This window comes from Hibiscus syriacus, unplaced genomic scaffold (assembly GCF_006381635.1).
Source record: "Hibiscus syriacus cultivar Baekdansim isolate YM2019G1 unplaced genomic scaffold, ASM638163v2 tig00012523_pilon, whole genome shotgun sequence".
Classification (NCBI taxonomy): domain Eukaryota; kingdom Viridiplantae; phylum Streptophyta; class Magnoliopsida; order Malvales; family Malvaceae; genus Hibiscus; species Hibiscus syriacus.
In genome coordinates, this window is record NW_024062285.1 from 306,617 (window position 1) to 327,946 (window position 21,330).

Sequence of the window (21,330 nt, forward strand, 5' to 3'; positions counted from 1 at the left end):
CCGCTAATTTAGCTGCTCATCGTATAGCTAAGTTTGATTTGTCTCTTTCTTCACCTTTGTTTTTATCATATGATTTTCATGCTTCTATTTCTGATATTCTGCCGTATGATTGAAATATGTTATATTTAAAAAAAATCTAATGATAATATTTGATTTGTTAATTCGATAGAAGAATATAAAACAATTTTTCTCAAAAAAATGGGTCAATACGATAAGTTAATAAAAAAATTAAAAATTAACTGATCATATTCTCATATGTAATGGGGGTAAGGAGATATAAAATAGTAGGTTACCGCCAACGCCAAGTTGAGAGCTACTTCCATGGGAGACATCCGACAGTCAGAAATTATGAATTGCCCACCGTGAGACATGATCCCACGACCACAAGGTTAAGAGACTTTTGTAATTAAAATAACTTTAATCTAAATTGTTTTAAAATATTAAAATAACTCTAACACCTTTTGTAATTACATATTAGATCTAAATTATTTATATTGTAGATGTACATATATGAACTTGGATCCATATAATTATTTAAACCGACATTTAATATTTAGATTGATGACTCAAATATAAAATGATGGATAAATTACGCGTTTAGTACCTATACTATTAATTTTGGTCAGTTTTAGTATCTAATTTTTTAATTTTTTTAAAATCATACATAAAGTTTAGGTACTACAATAAATCAAAATTGATAGTTGAAGTATTGAATATGTAGTTTACCCTCAAATGATTTGATTGATATTATACTAGTACTTTAAGGATTCAATTAATATGTTATGAAATTTATGATCATTTTAGAATACGAGACACAATCTAAAGATATAATGTGGGATTAACCCTAAACATATGATTATGTTGGATCTTGTTTGCTTTTAAAACACCTATATAATTAGCACTTTCCCACGTTGCTTTTAGTGTGTCTTTGTAGTTATGTCTGTCTTTTTCGTTTACTATATCATAAACGTCTACAGTTTCTATTTATTTTTTCTGGAAAAAAGAAGTGAAATTAATCATTCAACCAGTGGGATGATGATTACTCTTTTATTATTACTATTATTACTCAAAGAAAAATGCTTGTCATTAATGATCATTTGATATCATCATACTTGTGCCCATTTTCATGATTCTGAAGCTTTTTTCAGATAGAGACTCCTCGGGCAGAACAAATCCACCATAAACCTAAGAAACTTTAAAAAAATTTCTATATTTAGGTTACATGTATGAATGTACACGAGTCAGATCGGATCGAGTTTTAAATCTATCATATCGTATATGAAAATATATACATTTCAACCTAAACTCGATCCAACCTCAGTTTAGGAATGATTTTATTTGACCCAAATTTGATTTTATTTTTTGAGATAAAATTTCATCTTGACTCAATCCAACCCTATTTAAAAACAGTAGAACTCTAATTGAGAGATTATTACAATTATCTTTAAATATATAAGGTAAATTTATATTGTTTTTCTGGTCATGTCAGTTCGAATATTTTTTTATCCTAAACCTGAATCTAACCGTCACAAACATATTTTTTAAAATACTTGACCCAAACCCATTTTTTCAAAAAATATAGTCGATCAGATCGGATCAAAATATGATCCAACATGAGTTTATGGGTGACTTCACTTGACTCAAATCTGACTCGACTTTTTGAGATAAAATTCTATCATCGACCCGAAATAAATATATCTATAAAAACATTATTTCTATTAAAAAAGTAGGGATCTAATTGAAAAAACAAATATAGAGGGTTATTATTGCAATTATCTTTAAATATATAAGGTAAATTTATATTATTTTCGGGTCCGATCGGGTCGGATATTTTTCACCCTAAACCCAAACCTGATAGACATGAACATATTTTATAAAAAAACTTAACCCAAACTCAATTTTTTAAAAAGTCAGATTCGATCGTATCGAATCAAAACCTGTTGAGTTCAGATCTTGTTGCCTCCCTAGTTATATGCTACACATAAGAACAACAAATATTCGAGTTGGGTAATACTTTTAGTTAATTTAGAATTTCATCTAATATCGCATTTCTCATTTGATATTTAATTTAATCCACTTTTAAAACCTTTTTATCTTATTCAAAATCTAAATTGAATTTCATAATAAAAAAACTCATAATAAAAAACTTATAAATCCTAAATAAAAAGATATATAGATAGGAGTATTACAAAAATAACTATTTAATTTTTTATTTATAATATGGTAATTTAAATATTTTGTTTTATATAAAAACATAGGTTTAAGGGTCACCTTTGCTCTTGTAATAGACTCGATTTATCATTTTCATCTCTATCGTATTTTGACATAAATTTGACTCTCAAAGTTATTTAATTGCATCATTTTATATCTTATCCTAAACTTAAAACTCTAAGTCGGGGTTTAAGATTTATTGTTTAATATTTAGGGTTTAAAGTTTAAAGTTTACGAGATTATATTTTAAGGTTTATATTTTAAGTTAGAAATAAGATGTATAATGATGTAATTAAGTAATTTCGATAATTAAATTAATATAAAAATACGATCGAGACAAGTAAGGGTAAAGGATACCCTTTGCAAAAATATAATATTTTATTTTATTCGATCAACCGATACTTCGATTATTATTTTCTAATGTAAGTGTGTATAGCCATCATTGAAATATATTATATTAATTGACACAAATCATGATTCATGACCAAAAGGAAAATGATGCCAATGAAATGTATTAATTCATTGGCACAAAGTGACCGAAAAGAGGATAACAAGTCGGAGGAGGAGGTTTGGTCATCGTATTATAGTGGATTTAGTTTTGTTAGTCAATAATTTTAATATATAGTATAGACCTCAACATGTAATGGATTTGACATCAACTTAGGCTTGCTATGTATGTATGTATATATATATTTATACAAGGACATAATCATTAAAATTTTAGGGGAGCTGATGTTGACTTAAATAATTTCAGGGGGTTAAAATGTATTTTTTATTATTGTATTAATTTTTAGAAAAGGGTCAATGTTAAAGACACAAACTAGGAGGGGTGCTAATAAAAAAAGGGTAAATTACACTTTTAGTAATTAATCTATTAGTTTTGGTTTGTTTTAGTACTTTTAATTTTTTCAAAATTATACCTAAAGTTTAGTTTTTAATTCATGTCAGTACCATGTTCAAAATTTAACGTTGATTTTTTATTTTTTTTGAAAGTTCATGTATTAAAATAGACCAAAACTGATAGTTTAAGTACTATATCTGTTCAAATTTGTAACAATGGGTACTAAAATGAAACAAAAATTAAATATTAAGTATGATTTTGAAAGAAATTAAAAAATTATGTACTAAAACAAACCAAAATTAATAGTTTAGGTATTGAGTACATAGTTTACCAAAACAATTAGGAGGGTGACCCCACTTTAAACCCCACCAAACCAATTTTTATTGATAATGTGTATTTGCCAATCCATTGACCCTAACCGCACCAAATGCATCGCAGAATCATATGCATAAAATTCAACGGATAAACTACATCACTAGTCCCTAAATTGTAAGTTTTGTATCAATTTTAGTATTTAACTTTAAAACTCTTTTCTCTTAAACAAAACCCTTAAAACCCGACCATCTAAACACTAAACTTTAATTTTATTTCTCATTTTTCTTTTTCTTTTTTTGATTTTTTTTCTTAAAACTAACTCAAATTGATAAAATTCCATCTAAAGGTTCGATGTTTTAATGTTCCAATCTCCTTTGATGATTATTCAATGAGACTAATTTTGAGGTATATTATTTATCTTCTTCAAATAATACTTCTCACTGTTCAAAAATTTGAATAAACACCTCAAACTCAAAAAATGATGAGCATTTTATTTACTTTACCGAGTTTAATTTTTTTTCTAAAATCATTGACAAAGTGATAGAAGATGATGAGATGAGTTCATTGACATCTATAATGATCACAAAAGACGTAAAAGAATGACGATTTTTTACGATGATAAAAGATAAATAAAAAATTCAGTGCTAAGTCACTATAAAACATAAAATTTAGTGACAAATGGACTAGTTTACCCAAATTTATTTTAAAAAATGTTACAAATATTTTTATAAAAAATAATTAAAAACAAGTGAATTTTTAAAAGGGTAAACTATGCATATAGTCTCCTATGTTTTGATAGACTTTGATTACCAATTCAAAAATTAAGGGGAAATAGCCCCTAAAGTTATTAATACGTTCGATTTTAGTCCCTCAACCATTAATTATTGTTAACTCCCTTTTGTTTAAGTCCCTAACATGGCTGAGGGATAAATCAAATGAGAGTTAATGGCTAAGAGGTTAAAATCGAACGGATCTATAGTGTAAGAGATTAAAATTGGATAGATTGATAATGTTAGGGACTATTCCCCCTTAATTTTGAAATTAGTGACCAAAGTTGGTCAAACTAAAAATATAGGAGACTATCTGCATAGTTCACCCTTTATAAAAACAATTGGGAAGAAAACAAAATAAACTAAACTTTGAAAGAGAGAGAATTTAAAGTATTTTCCTTCACTTTCTTTTTACCCTCGCAAACCATTTGAAAGCCCCAAGAAAGAGACTCTCCTTGATGAACTAAACTTTGATTCTTCATCATCAAAAAGGCCAAATCCCAATTTAGTTTAAACTATTTTCTTTCATTTAATACCTACATTTTTTCCCTCTCCTCAAATTTCCATTTTCAATTCCCATCTCCTTGTTTAAAGAACACTTTTTTTCTCATTTAAATATATTTTGACTTGTATGAACTAATGCTTGATCTTGAACAGCTTTTGTATAGCTGCATGATTCAATCGTGGGAGGGGTAGTTTCAATCTGGGTTTTTGGTTTTGATTTTCAACATGGATTCATCTTTAAATTTCGGTGTCTTTGTTTTTATCTGATGTTTTGTTCCATTTACTGCTCCGGTAGATCTGTTTTGCCGGGTGTGTTCGATCCACTGGTTTATTCATGCTTCAAATCCCACTCCTTTAAGGTCAGATCGTCACATTTTCATATTTCCCTTTTGCTCCGCCGGTAAATATACTGTTTTCTCAATTCTAATTTTCTAGGGAGGACTTGGGTTTGCGTTAATTTTAGCTTCGAATTTGCTAATTTTTATGATGCTAAGTTACCGGAATATTGATGGGGTGGTGAACGGGTTTTGGTTTGAGTTCTTTTGTTTTGCGTTTGCTTATGCTGCAAAGTGATACAAACCTCATTGTCAATAGTTAGTCTTTAGAGGGTTCCTAAGATAGAGAGGAGAAATGGGTAATGGTACTTCTCGTGTCGCCGGTTGCTTTGTGCCGTTTAACGGAAAAACTGGGATTGATTTAGATCTAGAGCCCTTGGATGAGGGTTTAGGCCATTCATTTTGTTATGTTAGGCCTTCGATATTCGACTCTCCTGCCATTACTCCATCGAACTCTGAGAGGTTTACCGTTGATTCGAGTACTCTCGATTCCGAGACTTTGAGTGGGTCATTTAGAAATGATACCATCGAGGAACCTTCGGGACTACAAAAAATGAATAAGAGTTTTCCGGAAACCACATTTAGGACAATCTCCGGTGCGTCTGTCAGCGCGAATGTTTCAACGGCTAGAACTGGTAATCAAAGTGCGATGTTTGCTATTGATGTCCAGGAGCCTGCTGCATCATTTGAGAGTACCTCATCATTTGCTGCGATCCCTTTGCAGCTGGTTCCTCGCGGTTCCGGTCCTCTCAATGGGTTTATGTCTGGCCCCCTTGAGAGGGGGTTTGTTTCAGGGCCTCTAGATAAGGTAGGTGGTTTTATGTCTGGACCGATTGAGAAGGGTGTGATGTCTGGACCCCTTGATGCTACTGATAAATCCAATTTCTCCGCTCCACTTACGCGCGGTCGTAGAAGACCACGTTTCCAGCGTTTGATGAGAAGTGTTAGTGGGCCAATGAGAAGGACCTTTTTGAAGCATTCGATGGGGTCTGGTTGGATTGAAAGGTTTTTCTTGCACCCAGTGACCCAAATGGCATGGCATGCTAAGGAAACAAAGTTTCGATCAGAACCCTCTCGGAACTGTTTTGAAGGGGGGCTATCTGAAGGGGAGTATGGGAACAGTCGCAACTTGCAGTGGGCTCATGGAAAGGCTGGTGAAGATAGGGTTCATGTTGTGCTTTCTGAAGAGCAAGGATGGTTGTTTATCGGGATATATGATGGTTTTAGTGGTCCTGATGCTCCAGATTTTCTAATGAGACATCTTTATAAAGCCATAGACAAAGAACTTGAAGGACTCCTTTGGGATTATGATGAACCTGGAATTGATCCTTTAAAACCTGAAATATCAAAGAGTAAAAATCCTGATACTGGTTTAGAGTGTAGCAACAAAGATCAGGCAATTTCTTGTTCAGATCAAGAAGTATCATCTAGCGTAGGAAAGCCACTTAATGGAGAAAATGACAAGGGTCAATCTTCTAATATTGAAATAACTGTGGAAAATGATGATGTGAGGGGCAGCAATGAAAGGAATTTATGTAATTGTAGAAAGTCCAGTTTAGGGGTTGAATCTGAGTTTGTTCAACTTGCAAACTTAGCTGGTCAAGGCAGGAAAAGCATGCGACTTTATGAACTACTTCAGATGGAACCATGGGACGGTCAAGGTTCTTTGTCAATCTCACAAATGGATAGACAAGGAAAGGGCTCTTGTGATTCCTGTTGTCAGCTTTCAGATAATGTAGAATGCATCAGTTCATCAAATTACAAAGATGATTCTTCTAACATACAATGCGAAGATCCTACTACTTCAGGAGAGAATAGTGGGGTTGGGCTAGATTTTGATAATCAAAGTGCAGCAACTGCTGCTTCCATTTCAGGCCAAAGACAGAGTATAAGAAAGTCTTTGATTGGTTCGAAGATAAGAAAGATATATCAGAAGCAGAAGTCATTTCGAAAGAAGCTTTTTCCTTGGAGTCACGATTGGCACAGAGATGAGATTTGTGTGGATGAGAGAATAGTTGAATCTTCAGGACCTATTAGGAGGTGCAAATCAGGAGTTGTGGATCATGATGCTGTGTTGAGAGCAATGGCTCGAGCGCTAGAAAGTACTGAAGAGGCTTATATGGAAATGGTGGAAAAGGCTCTTGACATGAACCCAGAGCTTGCTTTGATGGGATCATGTGTTCTAGTGATGTTAATGAAGGATCAGGATGTATATGTCATGAACCTTGGGGACAGCCGTGTGATCTTGGCACAAGAAAGACCAAATGATCGCCACCCCAATCCAGCTCTTTTGAAGGATGATTTAAAGTATAGAAATAGATCAAGAGAGTCATTAGTGCGTATGGAGCTGGACAGAATATCTGAGGAGTCTCCTATGCATAACCAACATGGGCCGGTCAGCATGATAAATAAGAACAGAGACATCTCTATCTGCCGATTGAAGACGAAGGCGATTCAACTTTCCTCTGACCACAGCACATGTATTGTAGAGGTTTGCTACTGTTTACTTACAAGCTCAATATTACATTTCTGGACTTGTTTGATAATTTGATACATTTCATGTTAAAAGAGCATTCTGGCTAGGCACTGTAAGTTGAGCTGAAAAAATGGTAGGCCTTTTACTCACATGGTGGATTTTCCTTCTTTTATTGGACTTGTTATCGTTGTGTTGCCGAGTGGCCTCCATCCATGACTGTAGTCAATTTGAATAACTAAGATAAACAGTCAATTGATTTTTTGCCCCGGAGTATGGCTTCAAATATTAGATTATTTGTACTATGAGTAAACTCATTAATTTTATGGTTTTTAAACTGTAAGTGAATTCATGTCATTTGGGGAATAATTACCTGTTCATGACTATGGCAGGAAATCTTAAGAATAAAGGCAGAGCATCCTGATGATGATAAAGCCATTTCAAATGATAGGGTGAAGGGGCAATTGAAAGTCACTAGAGCTTTTGGTGCTGGTTTCCTGAAGAAGGTTGGTTGAGCCGCTAGAATCTGTAACTTTTAGATTTTCTTGCTACCTCTCATTTGAGATTTGAATAATTAGTAGAACAGAAAAAATAATCGAAACTACGATGTTTATGAGTAAAATAATTACAACCTGACAGAATTTCTTCATTATTCTTTTGCTTCTTGCTCTAAACTTTAGTTTTATAGGCAAAATAACCTGTTGTACCATATATTAATTGGTCACAGCAAGCATCTCTTTCAGTGTTTTATGCCTGAAGGTTTCGTGATGTCAGTTAATGACGAGCATTTAGGTTCTAGTCTAGTAGTTTCCTGTTATAGAGTATTTTGGGGAGCAATTTTTCAGTGAGTCGAACATGGGTCAAGCTTGGGAGCGCCCTTGGTTTTGTTCGAATTTTCTGGCGGCCATGTTTATGGAGGCCTGTCTGATTTATTTGATGTTGAAATAATTTGGTTCGTTGTCCATTTCACTTATCGGGTGCAGCCAGCTTGTAATCAAGTTCTACTGGAGATGTTTCAAATCAATTATGTGGGAAATGCTCCTTATCTTAGCTGCATCCCCTCTGTTGTTCACCATCGACTCTCCTCAAGTGACCGGTTCTTGGTGCTGTCATCCGATGGGCTTTACCAGTATTTCAGCAATGAAGAGGTTGTTGCCCATGTCACATGGTTCATGGAAAATGTTCCTGAAGGTGATCCTGCACAGTACCTCGTTGCAGAGCTTCTATTCCGTGCTGCCAAAAAGAATGGTAGGATTATCGAATATGCCGTCCTTTCATCATATCTTATGTTAGTTAAGGTTCTAGTCTTCTGGATAGATGTAGCTGCATAATCAATGGCAGTTTCTTGTGAAACAAACTGCAAAAATGCGACCTTGTCATATTTCTTTGCTAAGTGTTCCATGATTTTCTTCTTCCCACTCGAAAAGGGATTGACATACATTGCTATCTGCGAAAACCATGAATCGGTTTGAAGTGCTGTTTTGTACATTTAGTGATGGGATTTTGTTGGTCTTTCGCAGGAATGGATTTTCACGAATTGCTCGACATACCTCATGGAGATCGGCGTAAATATCACGATGATGTTTCGGTTATGGTTGTTTCATTGGAGGGAAGAATTTGGAGGTATTCTGGATGATTTCTTCTTCTTTTGTTCCTTTTTTTTTGGTCACGATTTCATATTGCTTCAACAGTATATCGTTTTCAAGGGGTAAAATCATTTATGCATTTCAGAAATGAATGAGAATTCTGGTCTCATCATTTAGTATTATAAGATTTGATGGACCAAATTATGCCGAAATTAAAGTAGATGGATAATTCTCAAATTTCAACGTAGTAAAGGGACTAAACTCATAATTAGACGGCGTTTCGTTTTCTGGCAGCCATGCTTGGACTTTTATGGTTGGAAGAAAGGACACTTGATTAGCTTGTAGGTTTTCCCTAATGAGCCACTGTACTCTGGTTGTTATTAAGCAACTACACGCTGGTTTTCTGCTTTTCGGACAATCATATTCTCGGCAATGGCACCGGCAACGGCACGTCTGCATCGATCTCTGCTATTAACTTTCGAGATGGCCGGAGTTCCCCCGGGAAAAAGAGAGTATATATGACTTCTTCCCTTTGCATTGAAGCCAGGAAGATGAAAGTAATCACTTTATCTAAAGCATGTCATTGATGTTAATAACCACAACTATAATGAAAGGATTAGTTATAAAATAAATGTTTAAATTATATCGCTTTTCATAATGGGTACTCAGATTATTTTTTGAATGATCCATCTTAATGATACAAATATTATCACTTTAGGTGTCGGAGCTGTAAATTTTCTCTATCAAGTGACAAACTAAAAGCTATAAGCTTGTAATTGCCGTTAATTTTCCCGTTAAGTGATACATGTCATATTCTAATAATTTTGTAATTTATTTGTTTTAAAATTAAAAATATGGTTATATTTATAAAAATCCTAATTCATCTTAAATTATAAAAAACCACAAATCCCTAACTTGTTATTGTCGCCCTCTTCGGCCACGATTGTCGTTGCCGAAGCACTCTCCGTCATCCTTCTAGTCATACGTCGTCGTAGTTGTCATCGTTGGCCGTTGGAACCGTATGGGATCGCGATTTTCATCTTAGGATTTACGGCGTACAAAACATCGATTGGTTGTCTACCAGTCGTGATTTCATAGGATTATTGATCGTCGTGGGAGGTGAGGTCGGATGGAGCTTCGTCGATGGTAAAATATAGCGATTGATATGAGTTTAAGGGTTGTAATGAAAGTTTTTAAAGTTTTGGGGTTATCTCAAAAATTATGTTTTAAAAATATAATTTTAGTTATATATATATATATTTTTAAATTACGAATGCGATGCATGCCACTTAACAGAAGAAATTAACGGCGTTTATAGTCCGAATACCTAAAGTGATAACGTTAAACACATAGATCATTTAAAAAAATAGTTTAAATACTATTCGTGAAAAACGGTATAATTTAAACAATTATTTTATAATAATTAAGCCATAATGAAATGTTGCATGAACTATGCGTTAATGATGTTATAAAATGTAAGCTTCTACATGATAGACCGGTTCAACAGCCACCGCAACGTCAACGACAGCTGGTAGACCAACCGTTTCGATTTATTTATTTACAAACCTAAAATTAATCTTGTTTAAACCTTAACTAAACCTCTAATATAATGATTGTTTTACGTTAAAGGAGGATGTTGGAGAATAAATAACAAAGTTTGAGACAATAAATGAAAATCCAAAGGATTGGTAACATTTACGAACGCACGATTTTATGTTACGAGGATAAATACATAATTTTATGTTAGGAAAGCGAATTAAAATTTCAGGGACTAAAACATATTTTTAAAAGAAAACATATAAAAAAATTTAAAACATATGACAATTTTAAATTTTTATAAGGACGACTGTCCCACTCACCTCGTCGCTCCATCTCTGATAATATGTACACAAACCGAAGGAAAATGTTTTAATCTCACATGGAAAACACAGTAAAATGTTTTTTTTTCTTATGTTTGAAATCTCTTGATGTTCGATCATAACCTCTAAATCTTAAACCATAAACTATAACTTAAGGTTTATAATTTAGGGTTTTAAGTCAAGTGTATGATATATAACGCCGCAATTGAGTAACTTTAAGATCTAAATTGATGCAAAACACGATAAAAGGCAAAAATGATAAATCGGATATACTACGAAGATAAAGGTGACCCTTAATCCTTAATTTATCCACTAGAATTGACTTACAATTTTTATTATCTAATTAAATGTTTACAATTTTTATTACACAATTTAATATTTACAATATTCTCTTTTGATGAGGATGAATCTAAAACAACCATTTGATTCCCATATTCCCTCTTTAAATTATCAACACATTTGGTCATTGATGATGTAGTTTCCCCAGGTCCAATACTTGTCTTGCACCGAATGGATATTACCTTAATAATTATTTTAAGGGTTTCTTCTTACTTACATATCAATACTTAAATAGGGTCAAAATTGGTTGCTGAAATCAATTCTTCTGTCAAATTATACTATCGGTCCCTGCACTATTAATAAATTGTGAATTTAGTTCTTTTATTCCAACAAGATCATCTTTAGTCACTATTTAAACAAGGCTTAATGCCCAAATAAGTGCCCAAATCATACCTTTTGTGCCGAATAGGTGCATACATTATTTTTTGGCCAATCCAGATGCCTAACATTACAAACGTTGCCCTTTTAGGTGCTCGGACCGTCAATGGCGTTAGTTTTCTCTGTTAAGTGACACATGTCATAATATGGTAATTTTTAAATTTATGTTTTTAAAACAATTAAAAATAACATTATATTTATAAAAAAACTTAACTTCTTTTAAAATACAAAAAAACTTTAATATCCCCAAATCCTAACACTAACCTAACCTACTGTCGACGCCCTTTCCGGCCACGAATGTCACCTTCAACGTAGTCTTTGCCATCATCCTAGTTATATGTCGTAGTTGTCGTTGATTCACTGTCGAAATCACGTGAGATTACAATTTTCATCCTAGGGTTCGCAAGGTATAAAACATTAATTTTTCGTTGATTGGTTATTAACCGGTAACGATTTCATAGGCATTTTGTTCTCTGGGGGAGGGGAGGTCGGGTGAAACTTCTTCGATGGCAAAGAGCGGCGGTCGACGTGAGTTTAGGGGGTTAAAGTGAAGATTTTCAAAGTTTAAAGGTTATTTCAAAATTTATGTATTTAAAAACAATAGAAGAAAGAAGAAGACATGTTAACATCAGATTGTTTATTCAGTGGAACCATATAGCACAAATTGCTTCTACCGATATATATATATATACACGAATTAGGATCCAATTACGTGTAAAACTTGTTAGTTTTATACTTTTAGGGCCATTGGATGAGAGAAATTAAAGACTGAGATTAACAGTAAGAAACGAGAAGATATTCAATGGGGAAAAATAAAGAGTTAATCTCAACCTTTGATTTTCCCTCATCAAATGATCCTAAAAGAGAGTAAAACTAAAAAAGGTTTTACACAGTGTAAGTGGATCTTATCCTATATATATATATACATAAATTGTTTTAATGGTTTACACCAATATTGCACATGGGTGATTCCACATTCAAAGCAATTCAATTGCTCACACATGACATGACACATGGTTTCACGTTCTTCATTTAGAATAATGTTGAAAATGGTATTTAGTTATTGTTTAGTAATATATACATAACAAGTCATGGCTTGAAGGGAAGATAATTGTCTACTTCATAGTGAAAAGATCAAGAACACATCTGTCGTAACCGTCTTTCGGGTGAGCTTTTAATTGGACTTTGACTTAAATAAATGTATTAGAGCCACCACCGATCTTTTTTTAATAAAATTAGGTTGATCAGACACCTTAACTTACCATCTTACCTGATCCACGTTTAACTAGAAATTTATCAGATTCAGGAGTCGATTACAGTCAAGGAATGATTAGCACCCTTATACTGCCCTTTCGGTACCAATTTAATTTCTCAGTTGTCTTAATTGCGAAAATTAAAAGTTAAATTGAAATTTAAAAATTTGATCCGAATTATTTACTTTTGACCGATTAAAATTGTTCCTAAAAGAAGAAAAAATGTATGTATATATATATATAATATTAAATAAAAGAAACCCTAACTTCTTTTAAATTACAAAAAAAACCTCAAAACCCTCAAATCCTAACATTAACCTACCGTCGGCGCCCTCTCCGTCCACGACTGTCACCTTCGACGTAGTCCTTGCTATCATCCTAGTTATATGTCGTCATAGTTGTCGTCGATTCATCGTCGAAATCACGTGGGATCAAGATTTTTATCCTAGGGTTTGTGAGGTATAAAATGTTGATTTGTCGTCGATTGGTTGCCAACCAGTCACAATTTCATAGGCATTTTGTTCTCCAGAGGGAGGGGAGGTCGGGTGGAGCTTCTTCAGTGGCAAAGGGTGGCGGTTGGCGTGGGTTTAGGGGGTTGAAGTGAAGGTTTTCAAATTTTAGGGGTTATTTCAAATTTTATGTGTTTTCTTTTTTTAAAATATATAATTTTATTTTTTTAAATTTTATATAAAAATTTTAAAACTACTAGATTGTGACACATGTCACTTAACGGGGAAAACTAACGCCGTTGATGACCCGAACACCTAAAAGGGTAACGTTTGTAACATTAGACACCTGGATGAGCCAAAAAATAATATACGCACCTATTTGTCACAAAAGGTATAGTTTGGGAATTTATTTGAACATTAAGCCTTTAAACAATAGCCATTGAATCTACTAAGTCAAATATTGCTATTAGTTCACGTATTAAACATAGATTATAAATTTGATTTCTGTTCTCCAATTTAAATAATTTTTTAACCCCCGTAAGTTGGTAATATATTACAGGGATTGAAAAATAATCAAATAAGAATGTAAGGATTAAATTTGCAACTTACACAAAACATAAGACTAATGACAGAATTTTACCCTTTTTTAAACATATATGCAGCTAAACAAATTTCTTTGCCATTAAGTTCTAATAATCCCCATCTTAGAAAAACTTTAGGGTGTACAGAAATGATCTACTTATTATAGGGTATTGCTTTATTAAGTTTCTCGATTATTAAAAGTTATAAAATGATCTTTCGGCTATAGAATTTTATTTTATTGAGTCTCTCGACTATTAAAAGTTACAAAATAATTATCTGACTATTCATTAAGTCCTAAACTCGTACTTTTCCGTTAAAAATGGACAATATTCTAAGTTGGACGTTAACATGTTGACTGTGATATGATAAAATCTGATCCTAGAATCTTAAATGACTATCATATCTCTGTCATCATGGTAAAATCTAGCTTAAACAACCACCAATTTTTTAACGAAAAAGGACGAGTTTGGAACATATTGAATAGTTGGATGATCATTTTGTAACTTTTTAGTATTCGAGTTACTTAACAAAGCATCATTCTATTATTGGGTGATCATTTTATAACTTTTAATAATCGAGAGACTTAATAAAATAATACTATATAGGCGAGAGACTATTTGTTTAGTTTACCCAAAACTTTATTATCAATTTATAATTTATTCCACCCGATCCATACACGATTACCCATTTTCTTCATGTATATAAAGTAAACATAACAGCTCCCTTTCTCATCCAACAATCAAACAAATACTTTCTTTTTTTCTCTGAACTCTATAATTATACCTTTTGCTTCTCTTCATTGTCCATGGCCGCCAAGTTCTTGGCATATTTGGTCGTCGTCGCCGCCCTCTCCAGCGTCGCTAAATCGGATCCCGATCTCCTCCAGGATATCTGCGTAGCCAACGTATCTGCAGGTAAGATAAAACAAAGTCAACAACTCTGATCTTAAACAAACAATTCCCTAATATTGTATATATGTTCACTTGTAGGAGTCAAGGTGAATGGATTTGCATGCAAGAACGACGCAGCCGTAACCGAAGCCGATTTTTTCTTCAGCGGTCTAGCTAAACCTGCGGTCATCAACAACACCGTGGGATCGGTGGTGACCGGAGCCAATGTCATGCAAATCCCGGGGCTGAACACCCTTGGAGTGTCGCTCACTCGCATTGACTATCTCCCAGGTGGACTTAACCCGCCCCACACTCACCCGCGTGCCACTGAGATCATCTTTGTTCTCGAAGGTGAATTGGATGTAGGGTTCATCACTACAGCCAACAAGTTGTACACCAAATCTATTAAAAAGGGTGACGTTTTCGTGTTCCCCAAGGGTCTGGTCCATTTCCAGAAGAACAACGGTCACCAGCCGGCATCGGTCATTGCCGGGTTCAATAGTCAGTTGCCTGGAACTCAGGCCCTTGCTGCTACCTTGTTCGCTTCAACTCCGGCAGTGCCTGATAATGTGTTGACCAAGGCGTTCCAAATTAGTACAAAGGAAGTCGACAAGATCAAGAGCAGGCTTGCCCCTAAGAAGAGTTAAAACAGAGGAGAAGAATCATCAAATCTTATGGTGACCCAAAATTCATCTTTCAGTTTGATGTAATAATACCGTTTCGTAGTGAAAAATGTTCTGTTTCTTTGGGATTGGGTGATGTAACCTAATTGCAAAAAAAAAAAAAAAAGTTGATTCTGTTGTAAGGCAATGGCCATGTTATCATTTGAATCCATCTGGTTTATGTTTTGAAGTGTTCAACATAATGCTATTATTAGTTGATTTTGTGGTCTGCTATGGTTATGCTTTCACTCAAACCAAAGATGATGGGTTTTTCTGATTATTTTAAACATATCAAGTAGCTTACAATGTAATATGAAATTATTACAAAACTAGCCCTTCCATTCTCATAATTCCCAAAAGTTTGTCACGATTACCAATAAGTCATACCTACCATTTCGTTTCTTTGAATTACAAAGTTAATAAAGTCAATTAAACATCTCGACATAAATGAATTAGAAATTACTAAAATTGAAGTTTCATTAGCAGTGATTCTAGAATAAAAAAGCGTAAATTACATGTTTAGTATCAAAATTATTAGTTTTAATTTTTTTAGTACCTAAAATTTTAATTTTGATACCTGAAGTTTAATTTTTGTTTCATTTTAGTATCATTTTCAAAATTTAAGGTTAAATTTTGAAAAAAATTAAATGTCTAGGTACTAAGACGGATCAAAATCGACAGTCTAGGTACTAAACGCATTAAGATTTTAACGGGTGAGTACTAAAATTAAACAAAAATTAACAAATTGAAAGGAGATTTTGCAACTGACGTTAGAAAATCAATGTCAACTCCTATAAGAGGGGGGGGGGGACAAATTATGTTTTACTTACAAGCAGAAATCATATTCATAAACAGTGACTAATAATGTATTTAAAAACAGAAGAAGAAAGGAGAAGCCATGTTAACCTCAGATTGTTTATTCAGTGGAACCGTATAGCACAAATTGTTCCTACCAATATATATATATATGAGTTAGTATCCTATTGCGCGTAAAACTTGTTAGTTTTATATTTTTTAGGATCATTGGAGGAGAGAAATTAAAGACTGATATTAACAATATGAAACGAAAAGGTATTCAATAGGAAAAAAATAAGGAGTTAATCTCAGCCTTTGATTTTCTCTTATCCAATGATCCTAAAAGAGTGTATAACTTAAAAAGGTTTTACACAATGTAAGTGGATCTTATCCTATATATATACATACATAAATTGTTTTAATGGTTTACACCTATATTGTACATGGGTGATTCCACATTCAAAACAATTCAATTGCTCACACATGACATGACACATGGTTTCACGTTATTCATTTAGAATAATGTTGAAAATGGTATTTTGTTATTGTTTAGTAATATATCCATAACAAGTCATGGCTTGAAGGGAAGATGATTGTCTACTTCACAGTGAAAAAATCAAGAACACATCAAAGACCAATGATTATATGGATCCGATTTTCATATCTTTCGCTGAGAGCTGAATGCACGAGTAAACTACCGAACAGGGTATCAAATTGTGGATCAAAAACGTGATAGCGGCCGTGATATTGTGGTAGCGTTGCCGTCTGAAATCGGTTTTCATGATTTTTGCGGTGGGTCACTTGAACTTTACTCAAGTATATAGGTAAGTCTTATCAGATCTGAATTTTGAGTAAACAATTATATTTGATCCAACTCAACATAAAAATATAAAAAAAAAAATATTTTTGTTCGATGAAATATGGACATAATATGAAAACATAACAATTATTTTTTAAATATAAACAAAAATTATATTACTATCTCGAGTTAAGTCAAGTCAAAAATTTCTCACATTAAATTTAAATTTAACTTAGTTCGAGTCTATCAAAAGAGTTAGGATTCAATCATTTGTTTAAATAAAAATCAATTTAATTATAGGAGATATTGTATATATATTGGATTCAATCATTTAGTTCGAGTCTATCAATTTAATTATTTAGAATATATACTACTGTATAGAATGATTGTTATTCTTAAATATCTCGGATTTAAACACCAATGACTGTATAAGGGGTGACTGAGTATCCATTGATAAAATCTATTATTAAATGATTAAGAATATTTATTGTGTAGAATCATATTAAAGATATATAAAATAACTATAGAGAATTAAAATCATGCATTGATGATGATAGTGACCCTCCATTTTTATTCTTTTGTTCTTTCTTCTTGTCCCTTTCTATAGGGAATCGTATTAAATAATTATAAAAGAATTAATTTTTTTTAAAATTTAGCGTTGGATTTCAAAAAGGAGTACTAAAGTGAAATAAAAATAAAATTTTAAGTATGGTTTTAAAGAAAATAAAATTTTAGGTATTAAAACGCAAAAAAACTAATAGTTTAAATACTAATTGCGTAATTTATCCCAACTATTAATGTGTAAAGGAACTTTGAGCATGGAAACGGACTAAAACGGAGGACGCGAGGCTTCAAAATTATTATAACCTTCCTTAGGAGTCCAGGATTAATTTATCAAAAATAAAAGGGTAAATTATGCATTTAGTATCTATAAACTATCAATTTGTATCTGTTTTAGTATTTAAACTTTTAATTTTTTCTAAACTATACCTAATATTTTATTTTTGTTTCATTTTCGTATATCTGTTCAAAATTTAACGTCAAATTTTGAAAAAAATTGAAAGTTTAAGTACTAAAATAGACTAAAACTGATAATTTAGGTATTGAACACATTAAGTTTTTAATGGTGGGATACTAAAATGAAACAAAACTAAATGTTAGGTATGATTTTGAAAACACTGAAAGTGTAAGTGTTAAAACAGACCAAAACTGATAGTTTAGGTACTATATACGTAGTTTACCTAAACATAAAATTGATGATCAAAACGGAAACTCCATAATAGTATAGGGACCAAACATATTGTTTACCCTTAATTTAATTAAGGAGATAACAAAACCCTATCCATTAGCCCATGACAAAAAGCGCATCAATAATACAAACACTTCCCGATCCCTTTCTTCTCTTCCCCAAATGGCCTCCATCTTTGCTATTAGTCGCTGCTCAGCCTCGGCTTATCAACGCGCCATCGATTATCAAAGTAGACCACAACGATTCCATTCGTTATCTTCACGCGCCGCCAAATCCAGATTCATAAGGTTGAACAATCTCACGAGGAATTGCTCGCTTTCATCAAATGCTGCTCCTTTCATCGTAGCAGACGATGAGAAATACAGCAATAAGCAAGTCATCAGCATCACTCCTCGCCTCTACGATTATATCCTCGCCAATGTTCGCGAGCCTCCGGTAATTCTAAAAACCAATTTCCACCTATTTTTTTTACAGAAATTCGTTTCGCCATAATTTTTACGTTTACTGTGTTCAGATTCTCCGGCAGTTGCGGGAAGAAACCGCTAATATGCGCGGCAGTCAAATGCAGGTACCGAATTATCAATCACCTTAGCTTCATTTTCTCTCTTTTTTATACAACCAAAATTATGTGATTTGTTTATTTATTTTACATTTTAAAAGGTGTCTCCCGATCAAGCACAGTTACTAGCTATGTTAGTACAGATTCTCGGGGCTGAAAGATGTATTGAACTTGGTGTTTACACAGTAAGTTTATGCTCTAATTCCTTTTGACATCGATCTGAGTTTTCCAAACTTGAAATTCTGAGTTTGGATTTGGATACAAAATTGTGTAAATTGAGTGATAAAACACCTACGTTTTTATGAATTTGATTAACGTGTTTTTATACTTTTAAAATATATATGGCATCGAAACCCAGCTTTCATTTTTGCAATTTATATAGCAAATGAAATCCAAATCCAAATTTTCAAATTCATGTTCTCAAATATAGCATTAAAGTATTTGGAAGTTGGAGCTATTCCCCTTTTTTAAGGTAGATTTTGAGTTTGGTAAAGTGAATTCTTATTGGTTTTTTTCTTTAGGGATACTCATCACTGGCTGTTGCATTGGTTTTACCAGAATCAGGCTGTTTAGTTGCCTGTGAAAGAGATGCTAGATCCCTTGAGGTTGCAAAAAGGTATTACGAACTGGCCGGTGTTTCGCACAAGGTAACTAACTTTCCATGTAATCAAATCTTTTTCCTGTTCGTAGCGGTATTAGCATTTTGAGTTGTCATTTTTCCTGTCCTATTTTTGACAATGGTGTACTTAATGCAATAAATTGCCGGAAGTGTTTGCGTTAATCAGACTTGTTTCGACGGTATCTTATATAGAATTAAGTTGTTGGTTGGTTTTAGGTAAGCGTGAAACATGGACTAGCTGCAGATGTCTTGAAATCTATGATTTCTAGCGGTGAGACTTGCAGGTGAGTTGCAGCGACGAATATTATACCCTATCCTTTTGCGTGCATTGCATTTTCTTGATAGAATGAATCATGGTGACCAACTATAACTCACGCATTGCATCTCTAAAGCAGCTATGACTTTGCATTTGTTGATGCTGAGAAGAGGATGAATCAAGAATATTTTGAATTGCTATTGCAGCTGGTAAGACCTAACTAGAATCTCAAACATTTGAATATTTTGTTAAATACTTTCATTTCTTTGCCTGGAACATTTAGGTTATAGTTGGTGTGTTTACAGGTTAGAGTTGGGGGAGTAATTGTGATTGATAATGTCCTTTGGCATGGCAAAGTTGCCGATCCATTGGTAAGTTGTTTGTAAGAATCTGCTTATTCAGATGAAGTATCTTCTCATATTTTTTTCTTATAACAGGTAAATGATGCAAAGACTGTCAGCATTCGGAATTTCAATCAGACCCTAATGGCGGACAAGCGAGTAAGCACCAGTATGGTAAGTAGTTGCATTACTACGCCCTTTACCGAATTCTCTATGGAAATATTCAGTTTTTTTGTAATGATGTGCCTTTCGGAACATTAGGTGCCTATCGGAGATGGAATGACAATCTGCCGGAAGCAATGATCTAGTCCCAATTCATACAACTTGACTCATGGGGTTCTTGAAGATAGAAAACATAGATTCACCAGCTGATATCTACATTCTGGCATTCTTTGCAAATTCACCCATGCTTTTCAAATGGAACTTTTAGTTTAGTTGACAGGTGAGAAGTGGGTTGATTTAAAACGGCTGCAACTATCAGCAACTTCGCTCGAGCTTGATTCAGATGCTTAAAATATCAGCCACAAACTCGACGGAGTTTGGCTTAGATCAGCACATAAATTTTGTAAACGCAGCTCGAAAAGAAAAGAAGCCATACATGTGTGTCATAGGGCATTATTCAAAACTGGATTATTTAGCCTAAAAGTTCACAGAGATCTTTTTGATACATTGTAGCTCATTGATCTTCACTGCCTTGACCTTGCTCGTTAACTTGGTTTTCGTCAACCATGCCATCTTCTGGACCTGACCACCGGCAGGAGGTTGTCGACCTGGCCCCCGATATTAGCCCAGTCTCTCATGTCAGGCATGTGTTGAATCAAATTGAATTATTTTTTTTTTGAATCGAATCGAATGTTATTCACCTCTACTTAATTTATAGTTTATGTGGTGCTATGAGTTGGGTATAGGATAAGATGTTCCAATAACATTATTTTTCATATTCATGAGGCTGTGGATTCCGATTTCCATGCGAGTCACATAATTACACTCACCATTACAGGTTGCGCCCATCATTACATGCCATTTCAAGCACCCTAAATCAAGTCCTCATCTATTTTATTAATACATTAGAAATAATAGTCTGTATAAAGGCCTGTTTTCAATATTTTCATTTAATTTAATATTTACGGAAAAACATAAAGTTAAGGGTAAATTATGCATTTAGCACCTAAACTATTAGTTTTGGTCAATTTTAGTACTTAAATTTTCAATTTCTTTTAAAATCATATATAATGTTTAGTTTTCATTTCATTTTAATATATTTC

General features: G+C 33.3%; 3 protein-coding genes across 5 annotated transcripts; all 3 read left to right on the top strand.

The window, feature by feature from the left end:
• Positions 1–4,892: 4,892 nt before the first annotated feature.
• On the top strand, positions 4,893–9,183 carry LOC120205566 (protein phosphatase 2C 32-like). Its single transcript, XM_039205417.1, has 4 exons — positions 4,893–7,467; positions 7,842–7,955; positions 8,433–8,697; positions 8,970–9,183. The coding sequence occupies exons 1-4, from the start codon at positions 5,272–5,274 to the stop codon at positions 9,083–9,085; spliced, it is 2,691 nt and encodes an 896-aa protein (XP_039061348.1). The 5' UTR covers positions 4,893–5,271; the 3' UTR covers positions 9,086–9,183.
• A 5,370-nt stretch (positions 9,184–14,553) lies between these two features.
• LOC120205668 (germin-like protein 5-1) lies at positions 14,554–15,634 on the top strand (the record flags this gene model as incomplete). Its single annotated transcript, XM_039205512.1, has 3 exons — positions 14,554–14,809; positions 14,885–15,440; positions 15,519–15,634. Coding segments are annotated over 2 exons (804 nt in total), but the record flags the coding sequence as incomplete, so codon positions are not given.
• A 2,781-nt stretch (positions 15,635–18,415) lies between these two features.
• On the top strand, positions 18,416–20,876 carry LOC120205520 (O-methyltransferase MdmC-like). Of its 3 annotated transcripts, XM_039205370.1 has the most exons (9): positions 18,416–18,725; positions 18,805–18,858; positions 18,951–19,034; positions 19,371–19,496; positions 19,685–19,752; positions 19,864–19,933; positions 20,030–20,095; positions 20,162–20,239; positions 20,327–20,705. In XM_039205370.1, exons 1-9 carry the CDS (start codon positions 18,453–18,455, stop codon positions 20,366–20,368), a joined length of 861 nt encoding a protein of 286 aa, XP_039061301.1. In that variant the 5' UTR covers positions 18,416–18,452; the 3' UTR covers positions 20,369–20,705. The 3 variants fall into 3 exon arrangements, 2 of the variants coding, with proteins under 2 accessions (XP_039061301.1, XP_039061302.1); XR_005524037.1 differs by lacking the exon at positions 20,327–20,705 and having other exon boundaries at positions 20,008–20,095; positions 20,162–20,231; XM_039205371.1 differs by lacking the exons at positions 20,030–20,095; positions 20,327–20,705 and adding an exon at positions 20,736–20,876.
• Positions 20,877–21,330: the final 454 nt, after the last annotated feature.